This window comes from Centropristis striata, chromosome 22 (genome assembly GCF_030273125.1).
Source record: "Centropristis striata isolate RG_2023a ecotype Rhode Island chromosome 22, C.striata_1.0, whole genome shotgun sequence".
Classification (NCBI taxonomy): Eukaryota; Metazoa; Chordata; class Actinopteri; order Perciformes; family Serranidae; genus Centropristis; species Centropristis striata.
Genome location: NC_081538.1, coordinates 14,111,233 through 14,121,809, shown reverse-complemented (window position 1 = coordinate 14,121,809; position 10,577 = coordinate 14,111,233). Strand labels below are relative to the sequence as shown.

General features: G+C 39.7%; 1 protein-coding gene across 1 annotated transcript in view; it reads right to left on the bottom strand.

The window, feature by feature from the left end:
* Window positions 1-4,903: 4,903 nt before the first annotated feature.
* efcab6 (EF-hand calcium binding domain 6) overlaps window positions 4,904-10,577 on the bottom strand; it is a 191,423-nt gene continuing 185,749 nt past the window's right edge. Inside the window, exons 27-30 of the mRNA XM_059325470.1 lie at window positions 9,286-9,469; window positions 9,025-9,212; window positions 5,545-5,694; window positions 4,904-5,032 (exon numbers count right to left, since the gene is read on the bottom strand). Coding sequence (XP_059181453.1) covers window positions 4,910-5,032; window positions 5,545-5,694; window positions 9,025-9,212; window positions 9,286-9,469 — 645 coding nt within the window. The 3' untranslated portion in view covers window positions 4,904-4,909. The remainder of the gene's footprint in view (window positions 5,033-5,544; window positions 5,695-9,024; window positions 9,213-9,285; window positions 9,470-10,577) is intronic.

The window sequence follows — 10,577 nt, the reverse complement described above, 5'->3', positions numbered from 1 at the left end:
TAAATATTTTGACTTTGTTTTGATATATTGGGTAGAAATAGGTTTTCACAACCCTAATACGGAAGAACTACAAAACGTTTGTAATCTACCGCGATCATACCGGATGTGGTCCTATCCTCCCGGATGGTACGATCTCATTGAATCGCGCTTCACTGTAAATGGCCCGGACTCTGCTCTCCTGTTTTAGTTAAAATATCTTCATTAAACAAACATTGTTGTCTTTTTTTAGCATAGATAATATACATACAGTATAATTATTTATTAGACAGTGTGTGATATTCGATATATTGGGTAGAAATAGGTTTTCACAACCCTAATACGGAAGAACTACAAAACGTTTTTTCTAATGTCGACATAAGTACTGAAGAGATGTCTAAGGAGTTGTAGTTTTTTTAATAAAACAGGGTTTCTCCTAAAATTGGAAGTTGGAAATACTTAATTAGTGGCTTTCCAGGGGGTTTGAGGGGATGTCGAGCACATTTTTGGCATCAGAATTTAAATATTGTCTTGTTCAATGGGGGATTTGTTATTTTTTCAGCATATCCTAAAGCCCCCCCACTCCCACCCCTTAGTGACTATGCTCGCATTATAGTCCATGTCAACACCTTTCTATAACAGTAGGTCTCATGTCTGTAACCCTTTTTGTCTCTTAGTTATAATCATTTAAATATGCCCCAGGGTTAAGGTTCAAAGGTCAATATCTCAAAGCAAGAATATTATAGAACCTTGAAATTGATATATGTTATTCTCCAGGCCAAGACCTTTCTGGTGATGTATTTGGTTTAGCTCTATGACAAAGTTTTATTTTTTTCAAACCTTGGAAATCTGCCCTAACACTTAGATTCCCACAGCCCTTTGAGTGCTCTGAGTGCGAGATGTGACAATATGCCAGAGGTCATACTCGTGCTGTATGCATTCATATTCCTGACGCATAATTTTCTGAACTGACGGATGGCAGTCAGTCGCCAGAACAGATATGTTGACATGATTTTCTCCCAACTTGGAAAGGCATCTCTGTAGACCTTCCACCTCAAGCCAATAACTGTTTTTCACTTCTGTGACTTTTACAGTTTCCTGTGCCACGACCAACTTCGATTTGATGTCCAGGAGCGAGTAGGTGCCATACGTGGCATTATGACCTGGGCTGTCATATCTGGAGTCTCCTGACATGATCAGCGGCTCCTCACATAAGGCGCTCAGTACAGCCTCATTGTGTACTGTCCAGGCATTGTTGACCTCTGGGATAACGTAGGCCTTCTGTATGTTGAACCACTGTCTTTTTGAGATGGTTTCTAGACCAATGGTGTCACACACCTCCATAAATGGACTGCACTCATTTCCAGTGACAAATACAGCAGCAGGGATAGAAACATTGCATTCCATTATTCCTCTAACTAAAGGCTGAGAATTCCACATGTAATCATGGCCGTCGATACACGCTGTACTAATTCGAAGCCCAAATCCAAATTTGGAGACTGTTGGTGGTCTCACCAAACATTTGCCACAACCTTCCCAATGGCACACATGAAATAGCTTCAACAATTCTCCTGTTGACACAATACTTTTTCTTTCTTGTGAGACATTCGGTTCTTCATCCTCAACATCACTGACACTTTGATCCTCATCACTGATGCTTTCCTCAGCACTAAATTCAAACTCATCATCATTGTTACCGTCTATAGTCTCTTCCCTTAATAAGAGGCTCAAAGAGGGACAGAGTCAGAGAGCTACGTTTCAAATATAGTGTTAGTGTTTGTGTATACGGGTGTTTTGGAGTATGGGCATAGTATATGACTTAGTACCTTTCTACTTAACTTTACCTGTCTCTCCCCTGCCTGCCTGGCGCGTTTTCGCGCCCTGTCACTACGGTGGATTGATGCCTCAGTACTGCCTGAGTGTGGTGGGTGGTCAGTAGCACTCAGGTTGTAGGCTGTGAAATTAAAAACACTCGGGGCAGCTTCAGGCTTCAGTCTGTTGGTCTGCCGGACTACTAGCTTGCCAAACTCAAAGCTCCTCGCCTCTATGTAATCTTCCTCCAGAAAATGTTGACTACAGACCCAGGAGTCCGGGCCTGTCGGAGGGCTCTTCCTCTTCAGTGCCGCCAGCCAGCGCAGCAGTACTGTTCTCCGTTTCAGCGGAAGTTTATGAAAATGGACTGTTTTGTCCTCTGTCTTGACTTTGTAAAACTCATTTTTACACCCTGGAGCAATACAATAGTGGCCTCCCTTCTGTCTTCTCTTCTTCTTTGGCTCACCAGTCTCCATCGTTTACTGTGTTATCTCTCTCAATTATCTCTCTCAATGTGATGCGGGCTATGGGACTCTCCTCAGGACCGCGAACCCAACCAACCCCGTGACGTCACATGATATCGTACCGCAAGATGGTGGCGCCCTTGCCACAAAAGTTAAAACTGCGATCCATTTTTCTTTTATATGTTTATATTTTTCACGTTTGTTATATAACAATTGATAAAAATGTTATTATCTATTGTCATCCTGAATTTCCACCACTAGGTGGCGCTATAATAAAGGAAGCGCGTTTAGGCTAATAACTCCCACATGCTTTATCGTACATTCAAAAACCTTATATCCACGTGTTCACTGAGTTGTGCTGAATCTCGTGATATAGGCCACGCCCATTTTTGCCATTTCACCGTTTTTTTCTGCAAATTCCCAAAATGTCATAAACCTACTTTTTCGAACTCCTCCTAGGCAATTTCATCGTTTTGCACCAAACTTTGCACACAGCATCTTTGGACCCTCATGACAAAAAGTTATTAAAAGAATTTTGATAACCCAAAGAATAGTCTAGTTATTAAATAACAACTTCCTGCAGGTGGCGCTATTATCAACACAAAACACGAAGTGTTGCATATCTCCACATTGGTGTGTCTGAATGACATGAAACTCAGGTTACTACTTCCCCATGAGCCTGTTAGAGCGTAACGCTTTTACAGCTTCTACCTCCCACCCGGGTTCTTTTTCCTAAACTTGGTTTACAAAACACTCAGGACAAATGAATAAAGTCAACCATTTATTGAAAGAATCATAGCCAAATGCAATGCTCAGCGCTGGACTCTGCCAAGTGACCCCAATGGCATCATAGGACAAAGTGCTTACAAGCAACTCTGATTTCACATATAGCTTCTTGGATTTTGGCGAAATCCCGTACAATGGGTGGGCTCTTTAACGCAATTGGTCAATTTGGAAATGATATGCACTGGTTACCACCCATTAACCAAGCATCTTAACCCATTAACATCTCACTGATCAAACTTTATGTGTGTGTGTTGTTGTCTGCTGAAGCTCCACATCCTATCCTGTACTCCCCCATGCATACCTTTCCTGAACTCTGACCTCTCCTAACCGTAAATGACCAGTCCTGTCAGTGTATGACCCAGTTCAGGTCAGAATTTTAAGTCTCAGGCAACCTGAGTGCCCCAACTCCCACAAGCCCCTGAGGCTCTGTGCAAAATTTTGGGCCATGACCACTAGGTGGCGCTCTTTAAATTGAAGTATTTTATATCTCCAAATCGGTGGGTCGGATTAACACCAAACTTGGTATACTTATTGTCAATGCCCTCCTGAGTATAACCCTTGAAGATTTTATTGATCGCCCCCTAGGTGGCGCTCTGGCGAAAGTTTAATTTAATAAGTGCCACTGTGCCCAGACCATGACACTTAAGGCAAGGGCCCATTCAGTACTGCTTGCAGTCCTAGTTATTATTATTTTCATTTGCTACCTACACAATGACTTCCAAAACCTAGACAGTCTTGATCATGCAATATATCTCAATGTTAACTCTTCGTAGATAATATTTTCATGTTGTTTTTTTCTGAACTTTGTTTGTTTTACACCAACTCTTTGCACAATGAGAACAACAGTATGAGAGGATGCAAGACCACAGACAGTTAATGTTCACTATGTCCAATGCCCTAGTTTAAAATTAAAATTCTTGTTTTCTAAAACATCTACTCATGGCAAGCAAAGCATAGTTTAAGGTTTAAGTTTATAGCAGGTCTGTGAAGTCAGACGTGCTATACACCTACATACTCATACAACACCCTACCGCCACACTTTCCACCTCGCTACTTAAACAGTTGGTGTTAAATGTAACTCTGAGGTGCTGAGTTTCCAACATGTACACAATTGAAGACAGTGGGCTGTTATTTAGTTATGAATATTTAATGTTATAGAGGAAAATGTTTTCAGGGGATTAAAGATTAGGTAACAATGCAGAAGCCACCTTGTGGAGCTCTCTATTCTTGGTTATATTTAGCTTTTTACAGTGCATATGACCTTATAACACATTTGTAATTAGCAATTAGTAATTAAAGTACAATTTAATATTATTATTCATATTGTTGAATAACAAACTTGTGTTAAGTTGTGTTACATTACTCATACATGTCAAAATATCATGTCAAAGATTTATAGTTTTTCCCTTCTTATAGCTTTTTAACTCGAAAATAATAAGAAAAAATCAGTCCACTTGAGTTGAAGAAGTATGGAGAACTCAAGATAAAAGTGTATGTTGAATTTCTTTGATAACTTATTTTTCAAAAGCATATTTGGGGAAAAAGTAATACATTTTTATATTAATATTTTGTTAAAATAATGACATATATATATATATATATATATATATATGTGTGTGTGTGTGTGTGTGTGTGTGTGAGAGAGAGAGAAAGAGATAAACTGATGCTTTTGTCTCTAAAAACCATTATTACTGTTTGTGGAAATTTGAGTCAATTATTTTGCTTGCTAATGATTAGACCTCGACTGATAAGGGATTTTTGGGGCTGATACAGATTTTAGAAGGGAAAAGGTCACAGATTACCAGTATGTCAGCCAATATAGCCTACATCACCATGAGTGTGTGGGGCCTCAGGGCAGCTGTGAATGAAGGTCAGTGAAGAAATGCCCACAGGAAGTTGTTGTAGCAGATCCTCCCTGTGGTGTTGGCATCGAAATAAGAGCTGAGGTGGAAGAAGTCCTCCTCTGACAGTTTGACGCTGAAATTGCGCAGCACCTGTAGGGCAACAACAGCAAAAGTTGGAGTGTGTGCACACAAGTTGAGAATGTGCACATTAGTGTGCGTCCCAGTGTATTAGGCTGGGGATGAGGAGATGTCATCCCTAAACAGCCTGCTAATTGTTTCTATCGATTAGCTCAGGGAGTGTCAGTAAATTGTACAGCAGGTAAATGGCAGGGACAATAAAACATGAGTGTCAGCTGCTGTTCTCCTGGGCCAAAATGTCAGCGCAGTCTTGTTTCAACCTTCAGCTTAATGGAACAATTAAAATTACTGATTGGCTGTCAAGTGAATAGGTGTGTGTGTGTGGATCTGCAAGCTTGCAGGCTTCAGCTTCATGGATTTCCAGTCACTCTCCATCATTCTCCTTCAGACATTTTGATAGAAGAGACACAAGCGGAGCAAACGATCACATCAATAATTCATAAAGAAGCAGTTTGTCTCAGAGTGTTTGACACGGCTCAGAGCAGGTGGAGCTCTGTGGGATGGAGCTCTGCAGCCAACCTCACCTTCCTGAAGTCCTGCACGGAGACACTTCCTGTACGGCTGTGGTCACACGTCAGGAAGCAGCGTCTGATGGACGTCCAGGAGGAGTGAACCGCGTCATGCATCCTCAGCATGGCCTGCACGCATTCTTTGCTAGGAGTGGCCTGGCTTGTCTGATCCACATCAGACCATGCAGGATCCCATCAGACCATGAAGGCCCCGAACAGAAGGACATGAACAATGAGAAAGAAAACAAGAAATAAAGGTGAGAGCCCCCACATGATTCTTCACAAACTGAGAACAAAGTGTTTCTTTTCCTGTGATCACATAAAAAGGTTTTGTCTGTAGAATCATGTACAGACACACCACCAAATCAGATAAGATGCAGGGGGTCTCTGTAATTTTACACAGATGGTGGGTTCGGCCGAAACAATGCAGGTCTTTGTGATTCCAAAGTTGGTTTGGAAGGTTGCAGCTCGTGGGTTGCCAGATTAGGCCCTCACCCACACGCTCTACCGAAGCTTGGGGCTCGGCTTAGTCGCTCAGCGGGAGTCCTTTTAGAACGTGCCCACCCGTGTGTCATTGTTCAAAGCTTCAGATACACCTCGCCATGCCAAAAAGCACTAAAAACTCACCAAACTTGCCCAATTTGCTTATCATAGGAGGCAATAGTCGAGAGCCTGGGGGTGGGAGGTCCCCGCTGAGTTTACACAATCTGGCAACCCGCCGTCGCCCATCACCACCCCCTCACATTCCAGAGCCACCCCCTAGTCACACACACACACACACTTCACTGTAACCCAATTTAAAGTTGTAGCCAATAAAACTACAATAGATCAGACGTTAAACGGAGGAAAGGAGAGGGAGCGCAGAGTTAATTTGAAATGTGCTAATGTGCTGCTCAGCATGGGTATGTGTAGCTGAAAGTACATATCCTGTGTCCCAATTTCACATTCACTCCAACTGTGATCACTGGATACATGAGGGAAAAGGAGATTTCAAATGCTACATGAATACTGAAGGCTTTTGATTCCTCAGTACTGCACCATGTAAAGTAAGTGGAGGAGAAGCAAAAGAACAACAGAAAAACTATAATTATTTATCATTTGACAAAATGATGTGGTGTTAATATTATCATTGGTGCCACCTTCTATTAAGTCAGTCTCCATAAAGGTGTTATAGGTTGTAACTAATGGCTTTTTAGTGGTTAAGTTATTGTTTACGAAGACTTCAGTTATGAGTTTGCGCCTGTTTGTGTTTTTCTTTTATTCTAAGAACTATAATTGACTATAAGGTTACTTTAGTGTCTTTATTATGCATCAGACAAAAGAGGTTTGAGAGCCAAACTTTCCACATTGCAATGAAAAAATGATTAATTGCAAGTAAAATGAATCTGTGATTAAAAATGTAGTAATGCAAATCAGTAAGTTTTGGTTGCTGTTAAAACTTGTGGATTTGCAAACAAAACCTTTGGATTTGCATTAATACATTTTCAATCACAATTTATTTTAGTTGGAATAAAACATTTGCAGCGTGAAAAGTTTAGTTCTTTCCATTAAAGTTAAATTACAATCTAATATTTTTATCCCTGATGGTCCAATTAAATTGGTGTATTTAATGCTAGGAAATAGCAAAACTGACGCTCACATTGGGCTCTGATTTGATCGGCCATGACGTCACCAGCACAAGATGACACCTCGTCCATTCTTTATTAAAGTCTATGGTTTGGAAATGTCAAAAGATGGAGGGATAGTGGGAGGGAGTCTGGAGTGTGCTGAGGGAGATACTGGGATAAGAGATACCAAAGACTTGTTTGGTATTATATCTGGGGAACATTCCACAAGAGGTACAAGGAGCTGGCAAAACCTGGCAAAAGTATTATTGGTGGCTAGCAGGAAGGCAATTACAAGGGCCTGGTATAAGGTAGATCCCCCTACTAGAGAACAGTGGCTGAGTATTGTGGAGGAGATTTATGATATGGAGAGGTTCACATATACCTTGAGAATGTAGGAGGAACAGTTTGAAGGGAAATGGTAGAAATGGAATTATTACAGAAAGGGTGAGGGTGGTACCACTAGTAATTATAGTAATGATAACTGAACAGAACAGAATTGTTTCATTGTGACTGAATGGAAGGCTACTAATGGAAGTGTTTTGTTTGTTTTTTTGTGTATTATTGTATTTAAATGAAAAAAAATCCAAATAAAAATTAAATAAAAAAATAAAAAAAGTCTACGGTTCACACCAAACGCAAAGCAAATTTGACCACAGGATCATTTGTGTTTATTTGCATTACCTATCTACATTGACCAAAAGAACCACTATTCTTACTTTGTTTCTAAAGCACTTTTCTACAAATGATAAATGTAACTGCACTTATATGGTGCTTTTCTAGTCGCTTTGCGACCACTGAAAGCGCTTTACACTACAGACTGCGCTCATTCACCCGTTCACACACACACATTCATACTGGTGGCAGAGGCTACCTTAAACGGTGCCACCTGCCACCATTGGGAATTCATTCTCACACCGATGATCGCAGCATTGGGAGCAATTTAGGGTTCAGTATCTTGCTCAAGGATACTTCGACATGTAGGCTGCCATGGTCAGGGATCGAACCACCAACCCTCCGATCGGTGGGCAACCACTCTACCAACTGAGCCATAGCCACCCCAAGTAATCTCTTTTTGGCTGACAGCTGAGATCAGCCCTACACACGAGTGTGTAGGGGGCGGGGACCCTTGTCACTGTCTATTATATCATTAAGCATATTATTACTTGTTACTTGGTACTTTTGCTGAGAAATAGTTTTTTTTTTTACCTCCATTTCTGATTCAATAGAGAGTAGACTGTTGACAGTAGAAGCTCAACACTGATATACATGAATTTGCCCAAAGTCACATCTATTTGTGTCCTTGCATTGATTTTGTATGTTTTAGCTCTGTCTAAAAATAATAATAAAAATAATAATATTTCGAGAAAAAAGTTGCAAATTTACTAGATTAAAGTGGCCAATCTACAAGAAACATTTTTTTTTGCAGATTTACATATTCACCACTTTAAATCTCTCATTTTTTTTCTCGTAGATTTGCCACTTTAAATCTCGTAAACTTTTTTCTCAAAATATTACCCCCCTCCCCCGGGTCCGTATGTTTTTTTTTTTACACAAATCCCACAGTCCACATTCTGGCAGTATGTAATATCCTACAATATTCTCTAGGGTTGAAATTTGGAATTTGCAAGTATTTCAATGAGTGTTCTATTAATGGTTAAAATGAAGTCTGCAATTGTAAATGTTATTATGGTCTTCAAAAATTATTTCAGTTGCAGATGCTTTACAACCCTGAAAATCAGAAGTCAAAGGGACCAGTTTAGAGCACAGGACATGAGATCTATACACAGTAGTAGCTGAATAAAAAACAATCATATGTCAAAATTAGATAGATATGTAACAGTTATTTTCACAAAGACATGGAACTGCAGAATTACAAATGTTCTTTTACCGGTGTTGCAGGAAGGGGGAGTTTGCGTCGCTCATATGATGTCTTGGTCTCTGCTGGTTTTAGATTCAGCAGGAAGTGACGGAGGAAGTTGTGATATGAAACACAGTCATTGTTGACGATGTCATACTTCGCAGCAAGATAATCAAACTGCTCGCGGCTCATACTGATGCTGAGAGCCTGGAGGATCTCTGCAACACACAGGTTGTTAGCTTACAGCAGGTAGAGTGGATAGCTCAGTGTCATATATGAGTTTCTGCTCACCCAGGAAGGAGCTAGTGCTTATGTGCCCCTCTTGCTGAGGATCTTCCTGGGTACAGCTCCTCAGGATCTCCTTCCACCAGCGCTGCACCACCCCGTGGAGCCTCCTCTCCATGCTGCCCAGCAGGCTTCCTGTTCCCGGCCTCCCCACTGAGGTAGAACGCTTGGAGGTACACTGGGGGGCAGACTGGGAGAGGAGTGAAGGGAGGTCAGGAGAGTGGCTGTACAACTACACTGAAGAGTGCAGTACACAAAAAGTTCTTTAAGTTGACACACACTCTTTAATTTAATACTGATATATATATACAAATATATATATATATACATATATATATGATCTAAATAACCAAACAAGACCATCAGTAAGAAACATTGTTATTATAGTTAACGAAAACTAACAAAAATAACGAAAACTACAATTGAAAAAACATTTTCGTTAAGTGAAATAAAAATAAAAATGAGAGTTCTTAAAAAACGATAACTAACTGAAACTGTATTGTGTGGTTACAAAACTAACTAAAATTATAGTGAAAATGTCTTTGTCAACTTTTTTCATACATAAACCTTTTTGGTTGATATGAAATCTATTTCATCTGTCTGGTTTTATGACTTAATGAACTTATTGGGCCTGAGATGGTTAAGACAAAGGAAATAAAGGCAACATTTATTGTGACTTTTTTTTAATGTCGCACCCAACAAATACCCCATTACAAAAAAACTAACACTAAAACTAATGAAAACTAAACTAAAACTAAGCACTTTCCAAAAAATCTAAACTAATTAAAACTAGCAAACTCACCCTAAAAACAAATTAAAACTAACTGAATTTGAAAAGAAAAAGAAGAACTAAACAAAATTAAAACTGAAACTAATGAAAAATCCAAAACTATTAAAACCTTGGTAAGAACCCAGACTTTTTCTGTATAGTTATTCTTAAAGCCTGTCACAGTAAAATCCTGTGGACCTGGGACCTAAGTGAGATTAAAGCAGGTCTAGGTGCTATATAAATACATACAAGTGCATACAAGGGATGTACCCGAATATGAACATGGGAAAAAAATAATGTGTCAGAAACATATTTTTGATATGCACAAGTATATGCCAATATCAAATCAATTGACATTTTGAAGGAATATGCATTAATACTATTAGAAAATACAATATTTGACTGATTTAATGTGATTTCTGGTGTAAGCCAAGGCCCTTTGTGCATCTGAATACAGATACAGATCATGATACAGATAATGACAAGTCTGTGCAACTCTACTACGTATAGGTAAAAAGTGTTGCTACAG